We start from the raw sequence: 15,887 nt of genomic DNA, 5'->3' as shown, positions 1-15,887 counted from the left end.
TGTTGAGGGCAACATGCTGACTCTGTAAATCACTTAGAGAGGGCTGTAAAACACTATGAAGCAGTATATAAGTCTAAGTGCTATTGCTATTGCTATAAGGTAATGTGATGACTATCTCCAAGCTCCCAGGGGCATTTACATTGTTTTAATTTAAAACACTGGATTTATTGAAATAATATAAGAATGCAGATCAAGACTGACCAAGTAAATTCATCCTAATATTTTATTTTAATATCAGATAAAACGTGGATTACAGAAGAACTGATACTGGACGTCAATATAGAGCCTAAGCCACAGCATATGCATAATTGCTTTGATACCTGACAATTGGGGTTTTAAATAGTGGTTATTCCTGTACATGCATCTAAATGTTTTAATTCTTCATTTCTGGATAGACTAGGAAGTGTTTGATGGCAAAAAACATGAGGTAGAGACTAAGACTGAGAGCCGCCCTTTTTCTTCTGGAATTTTCTGAACTGAGATTGTATCGCCACAGCAGCTTTCTCTGTCTCTGGTGCATCCATGTCTATGTCAAAATCCTCTGGAACCTTCTTTTGTGTATCTGTATCAAGAAAATGAATAAACACAAAAACAAATAATTAATACACATTTAAGAAGAAAATTACCAGCATGGATTCTCTGAAGAGAAGCCAGACATAGAAACCTAGTGATCTCTTCCTCTCATATTTCCATATATCCGAGAGATCTCGCCTTCCCACTCGATTGACAATGTTCTGAGACATGATGAGTGGCTGAGAATTAGCTGGCATTTCTCAACCTTGCCAAGATTGAGAGACACCAATGTAGACTTTATTTTAAAAATCCCACATCTTTAACTAAGGCTGTTAGCAATGTAATAGATTAAAACCATTGTTTAGTATCAGCCTCCAGTTTGAGGCCAGAAAAAAAAGGAGGGGAGGAGGGTTAAGGGAGGCTGAGAGCAGACACCAGCTGTCCCGGAACGACTAACATAGCTGTCTGCTTGGAATGAGCTACCTACAAGGATTTTTTTTCCACAACTTCCTAAAATTTTATTTTGATAAATAACTTGAGCAAATTATTTGTTCAGTGTTTCTAGGATTGAGGCCCACTTGGGAAGTAAGAATATTTGAAAGGCTTGCAGACAAGATTCCTGCAAAAAAAAACTGGCAGACTGACAGGGCTGCCATGATGAGCATGGTCAGCCACTGGACACCATTTACCAAAAGGCAAACTAACTTTCTTGGAATGCCAAAGGCATTCTTGCAAATAAATTGCATTGCAGAAGGCTGGCACTTTGCTCTGCAGCATGTCAATATCCTACTTAAATTAATTAAAATTAATTAATGTAAATAATTAATTAAAATATTTTAACAAGCTCCAGGGGAAGCTGAACTTGTGGGTCACCAGGGGAATTGTCTGGCAGCACACTGGTGCCCGAAGGCAGTATGTTATGGATTCCTGGCTGGCATTATCTCTTCCAAAAATAAATTAATTGACAAGATTTTTCAAGTAGAATTTGCTCCTAATGTATTCTCAACTTCTTTAATTCTCAATTATTTTTAAACAAACATTTATTGACCATATCAATAGTGGTACTGAATATCTCATATCTACGGTAACAGTACTTATTTAGAACAAATGGACTGGAAACCCAATTTGTTCACTCTATTATACGACGTCTTACTCTAAACAGAGAAATACAGGCACAACTTTTCACAGTAGAATCACTGAGCTCTACTGTTTTATTTATAACCCAGGAGGGCCTGTGTTAAAAATTTATAATTGCTTTGTTTATTGTATAGTTGTATACAATAAACCCAGGAGGGCCTATGTTAGAAAATTATAATTGCTTTGTTCATTGTATACTTTTAGCTATTTGGTGTTTGCTTTTTAACAGCAGGTTTTTTTATATGAAAATTTTTCAAAAATATGTTTGCTATGATTAAAATAGGTATTTAAAACAGATGATATGGATATAGTTTTAATATGAAATAAGTCCTGTGAATGAATGTCTATGGAGATTCTCAGTCATCCAGGTCATGGTTGTCCCAAAGGTGCTTTTTCACAAGGCAACTGGACTTCTTTTTTCTCTTTGAAGGCATTTTGCTTCTCATCCAAGAAGCTTCTTCAGACCTGAAGAAGCTTCTTGAATGAGAACCGAAACATCTTCAAAGAGAAAAAAGGAAGTCCAGTTGCCTCGTGAAAAAGCACCTTTGGGACTGTGAATGAATGATTGTGCCAGTCATTTCATATTCCATTTTACATTTGTTTGGCCCTAGTAGAAGGCTGATATTGCTAAGAATGCTTCAGGTGGTTGCTCCATCTTCCTCTTTCTCCAACACCTTTTCTAGAAGACCTCATTTCTTTGGAGCTTTCTGAAGTCAGTAATGACTAACTTCAGAGTCAATCATCCATAGAAATTGGAGACAAAACTGAATTTCATGTGAGAATCCTAGCTTAGGATTGGAGCACTGGAGAAATTTGTTCAAATTATTTTCTTTGCTTATAACTTCATCTAATGAAAACCATCTATATGGAATGTGTGGACATAGGTTTTCTCAGATAATGGATCTGGAAAGGGGCATGTTTATCTATTCAGAAAATGCACAGAAAATGTTAAATATAACACCTCCAGAACTGCTGTTTCACTCTAGGTTTTCTCATGCACACTCATATAGATATGCCACCATTTCTGAGACATCACTGGAAATACAAGGGCTCTAAATTAAATTGAGTAATTGAAAAAAATACTTCCCCAAAAGTTAATAGGAAACCACCTCCACACTGTTGTACTAAAAACTCATGGAAGTATGTGCATAATTACCAGAAATCACCTAACTTAAAAGATGCATATTTGTTTTGATTTGTTTTCTGTTTTTTTTAATGCTGTTTTAATTGCTGTGAGCTGCCCAGCATTGCTTAGGGAAGGTGAGTGGCTATACAAATCAAATAAATAAATCAGTAACACTGGCTGGATTGCACTTTAAAAGCAAGAACTATAAAGGTAAGAAAGAAACCTACATCCAGAAAAAAAGAATCCAAATAAACCAACCAAAATCTAACTATCCTGATTCTCTCCCCAACTTCTGCTTCCTTCTGAGCTCCATCCTAATAGTATACCTCCCTTTTAGAATATATTAACTCTTTTAATATTTTGTTGCTGCAGGAAACATGGGTCATAGGTGAGATCTCTTTCTCCAGATACACTCCATACACACTCAAGGCATTACCCAGTGTTAAAAATAAAAGATTTCTCAGGAGTGTTGAACAAAATGGTTGCTACAAAATTCAACCTCTCTGTGTCTATATTGGGGCCACATGCCAGTATGGTCCTTGTCCATTTCTTTCATCTTAAGCCTCACAATATGTTATTCATCAATATATATCTTCCCCTATTACACAGACATGGTGAAGTTAATAGTGTTTGGGATATTCTTGGCAACTATATCTCTAGACTGCTTTGCCAGTACCCAGATGCATTAGTAATTATTGCTGGTAATTTCAGTGCTCATATTGGAGAGTCAGATGCTTTTTTACAAACTCATTTTAACTGGTCTCTCCCTTCAAATGAAATAATCTTTTCTTTATAGGCTCAACTGTCTAAAAATAGAACTATAAAATGGCAGGCTTCGGAATGGACCAGCTTATAGGTAATCTGGATGTGGAACTACCTTCTGGAGCTCCAAAGGAGCAAATGTGGTTGATTATTTTATGGTTCCACATAAAATACTTAATTTAATAAACCCACATAGTGACCCTTTCCCATTAATCTGTCATCTGAGTCCTAAAGTAATTATTAAGTTCCTAGCTGTAGTTCACTGTCTTCTGAGGCCATCGCAAAAAGACTCATTCAAAATAAATGGTCTTCTAGAATTGCAGAAAACTTGTCCACTCTGTTAAATTCAGAACCCTTCCTTCAACTCCACTTCCAAATCTGTTTAGCAGATTCCTCTGAAAAGATATTGTCAGAATAGATATTACCAATCTATTATCCACACTCTCAGACTCCATTATTTAGAGTTTGTTTAACAAATTGGTAAACAGGTTGTTGTTGTTGTTTTTTTAAAAAAAGACCCTTCTTACTGCAATACACACTTTTCAACCTAACAATTCATGAGGTTCCCTTCAATCACTCAGAGAGCACAAGATGTTCTATAAAGCACTGAGAAAGGATTGAAGGAGAAGCTAAGCTTAAAAACTCAGCCTGGCTACGGTGCCTAGTTAATTGCTCTCCTATAAGTAGTGTTTTAGATTTCATCTGCCAAATATCTGTGGATATTTGAACAAGTTACTTTCAGAACATTTTAAATTCAGAAATATTAAATAAATAATCCAATGGCGGTGGATGAATCAGTGATGGCTTCTCCTGAATGCCCTCCTGTGTCTATCATTGAGGCTGAGTATTTCATTGTACAACTGAAACCTGGGAAAACTCCTGGAACTCCCTCCAGAGAGGCTGAAAAAAAGTAAAGATTGTTAGGCCCCAATGGCGGCTTCTCTTTTAACTTATATTGATAGCACAGCACATTTTCCATCTGAATGAAATGAGGCCGTAGTTATCCCTCTTTAGAGGAACAGAGGAAATGGACTTAACCCTGCCAGCCATAGATCAATTACTTTGCTTAATATAATAAGCAAAATATATGCAACATATTTTTATTTAAAACTGTTGGATTGTGTCCAAAGTGAAAATATTAGAGTTGAGGAACAGGAAGGGTTTAGAGGGGACCGTTCAACCTTAGACCATTACTCTGGTCTCACACCATTTAGCTGAAAAATATTCTTCATCACTGCCCACTGGCATCCTTTTTGCAGCCTTTATGGATTTGAGATCAGCTTTTGATGTGACTCCAAAGGAGAGGTTATGACAAAAACTTCAGGAATCTTGCATGGATAGAAAATTTTTCCTTCTTATCCAGACTCTCTATTCTGACATCTCACTGAGAGTCAAATGTTTCCCCTAGGAACACCTTTCTGGAGTTGTTTCCATGAAAAGAAGGGTAAAGAAAAATGTGTATCCAAGCCCCCTTACTTTTGAATTTGTACATCAATTCATTAATTCAGCTTTACCATCTTCTAGTCATCACTCTCCAATGTTAGCAGGTCATCCAATTTCAGCCTTGCTATATGTAGAAATATTGTCTGTCTCCCAGGTGGGAATGAAAAGGGCATTGAGGACATTGTCTTCTCTTTGCCTAAAAGAACAGCTTGTAGTAAATTATCAAAAAATTAGAACGCCGGTGATTGCATGATACAACACTAGGTTACATAAATAGAAAATTAATGGACCTCCAATAGAGCAGGTAGTACTTATAAATATCTCAGAGTGGCAGTTTCAGGGTTCCTTATCTTGGAGTATCTTCTCTTATAGGGGAAGTATAGCCCAGTGTAGGCCCAAAGCTGCCTTAAGAGTCTTCCATTCAAAGAAGGCACATTTTATTCCTGCAGCTTGCAAAGTTTTCCTTGCTAAGGTCATCCCTCAGCTACTTTATGGTGTTCTAATTTGCATTTTTACAAAGTTTAGTATCCTGGAAGCTGTCCAGTCCACATTTGTAAGAGCAATATGCGCAGTTCTAAGACACATTAAGAATGCTGCCTTACCCTTAGAGATAGGTTTGGTTTCTGTGAGTACCAGAGCCTATCTTATTTATTTGTTTGTTTGTTTGTTTGTTTGTTTGTTTGTTCATTCGTTCATTCGTTCATTCGTTCATCTGTCCATCCGTCCGTCCGTCTATTCATCCATCCATCCATCCATCCAAATTAATATTGCCGCCCATCTCCTCCAAAGGGGATTCTGGGCAGTGCACAACAATAAAACAGCCAGTATAAAACAGATAAAAATCTAAAAGCCACAGTAATAAATAATATAAAAATACTGCACCTGAGCAAAGACAGGATAAAAACAGCTGCCTCAGCAATGGAGCCATCAAGACAGATCTGCAGTTCCTTCATTTCTCTTTGAAATTGATGGGTTTTTTTTCCTGCAGGTCTGGCTCCACTGGTTCTCAGGGGCTGTTTTAATTCAACCTGGCTTAGAAGAGCAAATAGCAAATCCAATCTACAGGACTTTCTTTGGAGAGTTTCTGTCCATTAGGGCTTGAAAATGCCAATAGTCATCGTAAACAACAAATCTGGGATATTGATTTTCAAACCAGTTTAAGCCTAATATCCAACCCTACAGTATTTGGATTCTCCTCAAGTGGACATGTGCCATCATCTTATCTCTCTTCAATTCTAATTCTGACATTTTGTCAGTCTTTCATATTGGCCAGGTTAGATGCATTATCCTCTGCAGTTCTGTATGGGAGGTATAAAAACATCCCATTTCAGAAGTGGGTTGCCCATGTGGAGATGGTTCTGTGGAATCTCTAAGCCATATACTCCTTTTGTTACTCTATAGAGAATCAAGGAAGATGTATATTTATTCCATTTTGGAGAACTACCTTGGTAGACAGCACAATGTCTATCTATCACTGTTTCTATCTGATCAGGACCCTGGCATATCGTTCTAGGTTACACAATTTTGTACAACCATTTGTTGTATCTGTCCCATCTATGGTTGAGGTTTAGCATAAATGTTGGTGATTGTACTTTAGCTACTATAATAAAATATATAATCTTATTGTGTTTTTTAAAAAATGTTGTTAATTACCAATCTATGTACTTTATTGTGGTGCTTTCTGTAATAAAGGTTTGATTTGCTAAGCCACATTGAACCCAACAGGACTTACATCTGAATAGCCATGTATAGACTTGTGCTGCTGTTTAAAGCACCACTCTAGTCTGTTTTTCGAGTCTGTTGTCCAAACTATAATGTAACTTCTTTTCCTGAGCCCAGTTCCACCATACAGGAAAAGTATAGATCAGGGGTAGTCAACCTTGGCTCTTTTATGACTCGTGGACTTCAACTCCCTAAGCTGGCTCAGGAATTCTGGGAGTTGAAGTCCACGAGTCATAAAAGAGCCAAGGTTGACTACCCCTGGTATAGATGTTGGAGGACAAAAACACACTGTTGGAGGAGAGAATTACTCCTCACCATCAGACTTCAACCCCCAGGCTGAAAAAGAAGAACTGCAGTTGCTGTCTGCTTTGCAATGGAATAGGACAGAATCCAGTCTCCTTCGTTTCCTCAGTAAAATATCCTGAGCTTGGCCTTATTGACTTTGCAAATCTAGAATCATCAACACATTTTATTGTCATAATTGTTTCTCAAACATATAGAATGCATTATTGCTGCCCTTTTAGACCATGAAAAACTGATAAGATAGTATTAAGCTTTCAGGGCTTAACATGTCTGTTATACTTCTATTACTTTAAATAGACTTTTAAATTCAAGGATTTTTTTTTTAATATGAGCTGCCCAGAGATTGTGGAATCAGCAAAACAATTTTTTGCAACTTAATAAATAACTGCAATTTTTGCTTGTCCAGATTCAGTACAGAAAAGCCATCCTCTTAAGGGCAAAAATATATTAAATATTAAATATACACAGTTTACATCTATAGGTTTGCAGGTATTCCTAATTGTTTTCATGTTCAAAAAGTAAATTTATAAGTTATGCAATAATCACAATTTACATAGAGATCATGAGAAAAACAGAAAGTAAATAATAGCTAAATTAGTTGGTCTTCTTAACTGCCCATCCAACTTCTTATTTCAGCACTCAGCAACTTATTCAAATGATATATCTGTGGAATTAAATGAGCTATTCATTCCAATTGTGCAGCAAATAAGTTAGCTTTATAATGTGTTTTTGCACAGCATAATCAATAAAAAGGAATGGATGGATGGCAAGCAAACTCCTGAGAGTGCAAGTGTAATTACTCATGACCAAGCCTTCAGCTAATTTCTTGATTTACTTTTAAAGTCAGAACTGAAATGAACAATGGCTGTACTCGTAAATGAAAAGCATTCACAGTACCTCGGTAGATATGAATACCAAATCACTTGTGCTTGCATATGTTTGTGAAGCAATTTTACAAAGCTTTTTTTTAGAACAAAACTTTGATTACAAAATTATGCTACTAGGACATATCTCATTCCTAGATTTCATCTTACTGTAACTTATCACTGAAATTACCTTCTTCACAATGATCTAGCAGTATTCCCATATCTAAGGGGCTGCCCCAAAGAAGAGGGGTCAATCTATTCTCCAAAGTACCAAAAGGCAGGACAAGAAGCAATGGATGGAAACTAATCAAGGAGAGAATCAACCTAGAACTAAGGAGACATTTCCTGACAGATAGAATAATTAATCAGTGGAAAGGTTTGTCTTCAGTAGTTACGGATGCTCCAACACTGAAGGTTTTTATAGTCAGCAAATGGAATTTTGCTCCTCTTACCCCCATTCCCCAATTAATGTTCAAATGAATATGTAAAACAATTGCAATATGATCTAAGAAAATAATAAAAATATAAAGGAGGCAGGGAGAAAAGAGGACAGAAAATTAAAATCTAAACACAAAGAATTTACCATAATCATAATTCTCCCATTTAAATTAACTAGACATCAATTGACTATCAACCAATCTGAGCTATTTTTCTTTTTAAAAATTTCTTTTCAACTAGCTAGTCAATCTCATATCTTATTACAGGAATATTGATACAGTCATTACATGAACACCTTGGAAACATCATATGAAGAGAAATTACTCTCTACATCCCTAAAGTGATTAATGATATTCAATCATATAGACTTTTAGGCACTATTTGATAATCTCTAAGGAAATATTTTTGGTTGAGAAGATAAAATTAGACTGGTGTTTATTTCTATGGCTTTTGATGTTTTGGAAAAAGAGTGCTCTTTTTTTTAACCTGTTTTTATTTTATTCAAAATAAAGTTACAAAATACATAATGAAAGAACAATTATATAAAATACAGAACAATTGTTAAACAACAATTGACTAGAGACGATATTAAGAAACAAACATGGATATTGACGCAGGATGTTTTGTTTATAACCTTTGGGATGATTTGGGATAGATAAGATGCCATGATGAATTTTCTACAAGTGGATTACAATAACAGGCCTGTTTTGAAACTCTGATTTTGTTTTTTCACTAATATTGTTTTTCCTGTTAACTATTTGGTCATTAATATAACATATTTAAGACAAATCAACAAGTTGCTAATAGATGTAGTAGTTTAAAAATTTTTGGAGGGCTTATTTCATAAGGGGTGGGAAATGTCTTTGGAGATTCTCAGTGATCCAGGTTGTAGTTATCCCAAAGATGCTTTTTCATGAGGCAACTGGACTTTCTTGTTTTTCTTTGAAGATGTTCTTCAGAGCTGAAGAAGCTTCTTGGATGAGAAGCGAAACGTCTTAAAAGAAAAACAAGAAAGTCCAGTTGCCTCGGGAAAAAGCATCTTTGGGACAAGGGGTGGAAACTAATGTAATAATATATAAATCAGTATTCAACTAGAGGGGACAATAAGTGTATAATGTCTTTTTTCTTCTTTTATGATGCACCTTTTTAATGCTTTGATTGTTTTGTGTTTTTTCCCCTTTCTTCTTTTGAAAAAGAGTGTTCTTAAACATGTAACTTTTCAACTTACTGAAGATGCTCAGCCCAAACTGACAATCCCTGATTCCAGGCACTTAATACATCCTGTAGATGCACAGGAAATATATGTGGTGTACAGGAAAGTATAAGAAATATACTGTTAAAGCATAAAAAATAATATTCTTAAATGAAAGGAGCTGGTGATACAAACAAATGGATAACTTTCTCCTGTTTGTACAAGATCGAGTTATTTTGGCAGGGATCTGTTCTCCGAGCTTGCTGTTTAACCCCTGCCAAAACCTACAACTTGAGCTACAAATATTCTCAACAATTTCTAATTGAGTTATTTTTAATATATATTTTAAAACATTACCTTCCTAAATTAGTCTTATATCAAAAGGAAGAACTCTTACTTGGGCAGTGTAGTATTCTTATTATATGGACAATTATTTTTACATGCAGTATGTTAGTTGCTGTGTACTGACATTTGTCATTATTTTAGTACATTCCTTAGAATTCTTAATCTTTTCTGCAGGACAAAAGGACAGGGGCAGGCATATATATTTGCACATGCACACAAATGTTATAAAATAAATATTAAAAATAATGGGGAAAAAATCAGTGACTGCTGTGGCTATTAAAGTTATCCCCAATTCTTTCACTGACCACTGAGATGATGACAAACATAGCTTTCTAAATTTTAATATAGAAATTTCAAATTAGCAATTTATGGAAGCACTTTGAGGAATTCAGAAATATAATGTAACGTCAGCATTACATTAATCCATATACGTTTGGATAGTCCCATTAGTGCATATCAGTATTACCTGGTCAGAGAGAAACTACAGTGAAATCTAGTATTGCTCCATGAATGCAAGAATGCATGCAATGTCTATATTAGAATATATCAAATTGGGACCAAACAGGCAAATTGGGACCAAAAGTATATCAGCACTTTGTATAGCAAAGGAAAATTGCCTAATGCCTCATCTCCCTCTTTAGTGAAGCAGATAATTATGACAATTTTAGAGGACCTATGTAAATCAGGATAATTCACTTAGCTAATAATGAAGCAGTAGCTTTCACATACCCTTATATCATTTGACTGTGGTAGCCTACAGAGGGCACCAATCCAATAGTATAATTATACTAGCTATAAAATCTTTACCTTTTAAAGGGACAATTAAATACATAAATATATATTTAAAAGATAATTATCATTAGAAAATGACAGAAATTGTATTTTTGTGGAGTTACAGGTCTGTACACATTATAGTTTTGCATGCTATCATCAGGAAATAGCTCAGCAAAAACAGATCTTCCTAAAACCCACTTGAAGAGATTCAGCATGGTGTCAAAGTAGTGTTAGATATTTACATGTTAATAGCGTGAGCAGAAATTAAAACAAACCAATCATATATTCCTAACCATCTGTTAATATTTTATTTTGCCAAGCTGGATGACAATCCCTTACAGATTCAGTCAATGATTTCAGTTGCTACAGAATGATGAAGAGCTCACAAACTGATTATGCAGTAATAAGAACACTTATTTTCCAGGTATTTCTAAGGACAAAAGCAGAACTCATACAATTATAGTTTTTACTCAATAACAGAACTGAAGCAACATAAAAGGCAGGCAGCAACATAACTTTGTAGTTGTAAAACAGAGTAAATCACTGTCTACACCAGGGGTAGTCAACCTTGGCTCTTTTATGACTCGTGGACTTCAACTCCCAGAATTCCTGAGCCAGCTAAGCTAAGCTGGCTCAGGAATTCTGGGAATTGAAGTCCACGAGTCATAAAAGAGCCAAGGTTGACTACCCCTGGTCTACGCACAGCAATGGAAGACACATTCTCCTCCTGATTAGCCTTTTGATGTCATTTTACAATCTAATCTGATTAGCTTTCATATGTATGTAAATATTTATTTGAAGTCTTTTTATTCTCCGATAATGATTGTTCCCAAAGAACTTGTATCGATTCAGACTCACATTCTGGAAAGTCAAGAGACAGGGAGTGGAAGAAAAGGAGGCAAGGGGGATCAATTAAGTGGTAAGCAGTAAGATTGAACTGGCCTTCCCTTTCTGAAGCTCTTAATACGATTTGTTTTATTTTGTTTGTTTTGACTCAAAAATGCAAAATGTGTGGTCCATCTTTGCTCAGGGACGGCAGAACCAAAAAACTTTGGCTCTGTTTTGCTTACCCTGGAGCCTGGTCCAAACTCACTTTGTGTAACTTTCAACACTGTCAAAGACAAAGCCTAATGCAGCTCTTCAGCCAAAAGAAGTTACATGCTTTAGTTCAGAGGTCCTCAACCTTGGCCACTTTAAGACTTGTGGACTTCAACTCCCAGAATTCCTCAGCCAGCCACCCCTGCTTTAGTTGATGGATGGATCCAAAATTGCTCTGGCAATGGCAGACTTCTAAGGATTCTCTGTTCTCAGCTTATTAATGAAACCAGAGCCAGTCTGTCTTGAGTTCTTGACTCTCAAGGCTTCTATCAAAACTGAATGCTGTTGTGGCATCAGCATCTTACTTACATGATTGATTATTGCTTTATTTTACTCTAATGAAAACAGTGTCATTTTTTTAAAATGGTGGTCAAAGCCAAGGATCAGGAAAAAAAGCACTTCTGGACAAAACACCCAGCAATGCAACTTCATGCAAAAACCTCTGGTTCAATCTGTGGTTGGAGAATCAGCTTATTTTTCTGAGAACGCCATTTGAGAACGCCAGATGTTGGCTGGTGAAAACATTGTGCTGTCTTATTTAATATCTGTGTTTTAACAGTTTGGGTATCCTTATTTCCAAGGTGCAAAGGCATACTGACATTGGTCAGGCATGATTGCTCTTAATCTGGATGAAATTTAGAAACATACCAAACACTTCAATCTAATCTGAAACAATGATAATATGACTCTTTAAATAACATCTTTTAATTAAGTTGATTGAAGTCCTATTGCGAGGATAGGCACTCAGTAGATTAATGGTCAAGATTAATGGAATTGCTTTAATTCTTTCTGAAATGAGTAATCTATAATATATTTATGGAGGGGAAAATCTCCCAAGGGAAAAGGGCCCACCTAAATTTTATTCTTGTAGAGGCTCTAAATGCAGTTGATCCATTTAAATAACATTCTCCCACTGAAACTGGGATGATCAGTTCTGCAGGGCTAATGGCAGGATCTACGCCCAAGAAGGAGGTATCAGCATGTTTAGAAAAATAAGGAGAAGGAAATGAAAGGTACAAAATAAAACAAGGCCTCATGTCTGATAATGCCTGAGAACAACCAGTAGCCACTCAATACTGAGTCACTTGGATAGGAAGAGGGGGGTGCAACAGAAATTGCCAGCAGAGAGCAAGGCACAGCCAGCAGTGCAGGAGGCTTTAAAATGTCAGCTGTTGTGAGAGCCGAGATTAGAGAAAAGGCAAGGAGGCAAATCAGCGTTAGTAGGAAAAAGGAAAGTGAATGGTCCTTTCTCTGTTTGACCTGTTTTTTTTCCTTTTCCTCCCCTGAGTAAAATGAGAAAAAGAAGACAGTGGAAGAAGCAGAGATAAAATGTAGAGAGAATAACTCATTGCTTGCAGAATGAATTTCCAGGCTAACAATAAGAAGTTTGAAATATGTGTATATTCACAGGCACAACCAATAATAAACAATGGGTAGGGACGTGTCCACCTATATCAACCTACAAATTCCTACTCAATTTTCACTTGAATAAAATGTTAGAAAAAGTTTTTGTGAATGCAAATTAATTTATTCTATATATTTAATTTTTTTAAGTAATCTGAGACAATGCCCCTTATTTCATTTGGTGACACAAAGTTTAAAATATATTGCCTGAAATAGTACTGCTATTCATACTGAGTTTCAAAGTTCATCATATTGTGAACCTGACAAACATTCTGGATTTCTTAAGATCACACTGTCCCAAAATGAAATGGCAAAACAACCTCCTATATGCTTAATACATTCTTCAAAAGTAAAAGAAAAAAGAAAACTCCTTAATCATCCAAAAGGGGGAAAATTAGTCCATATGTTCTAATCCTTTTCTCTTGGATGGTTATTACTTGAATCCGTACCCCTTAGCTCTACAAAATAAATAAGGCTAATTTTAAAAATGTTGCCTGCCCTGACTGAAAAGAGGGCCAAATTTTCTTGAACTGCTTTGGTAATACCATGCCATGCAATTACTCTAACCTCAATACTCAGTATCCTGTGGAGATAAAAGGGAAAAACTAAGGGAGCAATAGCATTAAATGCATTTACGATATACTGTAGGAATAAAGGTCTCCTGTCTCTTGTCATTGGAAGAGGGTGAGAAGGAAGCATTAAACATTTTACTTTAAATATATTTCATGGAGATTAACATACATGAGTGATGGGCAGAAAATTTATGTTATCTAACAACCCTTTTAGTTAGACATCAATCTACACGGGCTAGCATTTTAAGAGGTGATTCTTACTATGGATTAAATCCAAAGCCATTAAAGGAAATACATTTTCTAAAAAACAACAACAAATGATGTTATTTTAGGAGCAATGTTGAAAAATCTGGGGTATATGTTAACAAAAAGCGTATGGAAGAACTAGATGTTATTCATGGATAACCTTTTTCTATTGAAGGCTGCCTTTGTGTCATGCTGGCATCAAGCAGAAAAATGTATAGATCGGGATGAACTGTCCTTGCTTGATGATAAACAAATAAAATGTCCAGTAGTATTGTGCACTAATGTCTAGGTTATCCATAGGGTCAATACAGTGGTGGGATTCAAATATGTGAACAACCGGTTCTCTGTGTGGATGCCGCTTCCGGAAGTCCATTCTGGGCCTGGGCAACAAAAAATTAGCTACTGGTTCTGCCGAAGTGGCTGAATCCCATCACTGGGTCAATGGTATCCACAGAGATCAATGCTATCCATAGAGGCAGTTCAAAGTGCTGCAGCTCAGAGATCCCCAAATACAAGATCGTGTAAGTGTTTTTGAAAGATCAGTACAAATTCTGCTTGGCCCCTCTCCTACCCTGACCTGAAGTTATCTGTAAAAATGAAATCCTAGCAGAAAGGAACAATCTATATAAATAAAAATGTAAATGTTCGTTTGTTCAAAATCTTAAATCTCCGAAAGTTCTTCACCGATTGCTTTGAAATTTTGACACAACGTTGCATTCGAATACGCATGTGTTTTTATATACCTACTATTATATAGATGTCACACCTGTGACAGGTAAAAACATGCTTTTTTTGAAAAACAGCGCCATCTGTTGGACGTAAAAGCTAGACACGGATTGCCTCTCACATGGACAATTATATGTTGCGTGTTCTAGAGTCAGCAAACCAGACAATCTCTATATCTGCACAGACAATGGAACAACAAAAAATATTGTATACCCACAAGCATTGTGAAATTAAACATATTACAAACGTGCGCTTTCTCTTTTCTTTCTTTTCCATTTAACCAGACTGAGCCACAGCAACACGTGGCCGGGTACAGCTAGTATATAATTATAATAATAATAATAATAATAATAATAATAATAATAATAATAATAGTGGTGGTGGTGGTGGTGGTGGTGGTGGTGGTGATGATGATGATGATGATGATGATGCCAAAGTCACTGCCAGCTTAGAAGGGGGCAGAGGAGGCTTGGAGAAACAATGTGTATATTGGAAGAGGCAAATGGAAATATTGGAAAATCGGCAATGTTATGCATCCCAAGTATTGTGTTGTGTAGAAGCTATTGTGCCTTTAATGAATTATGCCTGCCTTAATATTTATCATAGCTCTTTTCACCCTACCTGGTATCCATTATCCCTACCTGGGTAACTGGTTTCAGATGAATCTTACTTTCGGATTTAGCACCATTCATTATTTGGTCTTTGGATTATCATTACATGTAGACTTACTCTCTCTGGCGTATTTAAAGCAACAATTACAGCTTTCAAATAAATGAAACAAATTATTATTTAAGCCTAAAGATGAAAAATCAGATAGGTTACAGTTATTTTAATTAATTTATCAGTTCTGTTGATTTTGCTGATGACAGGGACGGTTTTATTGATTTTCTGCTTCTTTGAGGAATATCCTTTTCATTTCTTGTCTACTTCCTCTTTACTAAACTGCTATATTGCAAACTTTGGAGGGATCTGGGCTGGGATTATAGAGAGATTATTCCTCAGGAAGACAACTCAAGGATTGCAGTAAGAAATTTATCAAAATACAATTCCCATTTATACATCTACCTATTTTCCCAGGAGCAGTTACAAATCTTTATATATCTTCACATACAAATAATTGCTGATAAGCTCAAAGAAATAACAGTAATGATTTTTTTATTAGTTTACAATATAAAATACAAAAATACAAAAGCAAATAATAGAAAAAATGGGGGAGGAAA

At 35.9% G+C, this 15,887-nt stretch overlaps 1 protein-coding gene across 1 annotated transcript in view; it reads right to left on the bottom strand.

Annotated features, from left to right (window-relative positions):
• Positions 1–232: 232 nt before the first annotated feature.
• The window catches only part of PCP4 (Purkinje cell protein 4), a 56,363-nt gene continuing 40,708 nt past the window's right edge, over positions 233–15,887 (bottom strand). The window contains exon 3 of the mRNA XM_015821446.1: positions 233–562. Within this exon, the coding sequence (XP_015676932.1) occupies positions 435–562 (128 nt within the window). The 3' untranslated portion in view covers positions 233–434. The remainder of the gene's footprint in view (positions 563–15,887) is intronic.

The sequence above is a fragment of the Protobothrops mucrosquamatus genome, unplaced genomic scaffold, assembly GCF_001527695.2.
Source record: "Protobothrops mucrosquamatus isolate PMUCROS unplaced genomic scaffold, P.Mucros_1.0 scaffold1331, whole genome shotgun sequence".
Lineage (NCBI taxonomy): Eukaryota > Metazoa > Chordata > Lepidosauria > Squamata > Viperidae > Protobothrops > Protobothrops mucrosquamatus.
Note: the sequence above shows the minus strand (reverse complement) of the source record. Positions and strands in the feature narration are given on the sequence as shown.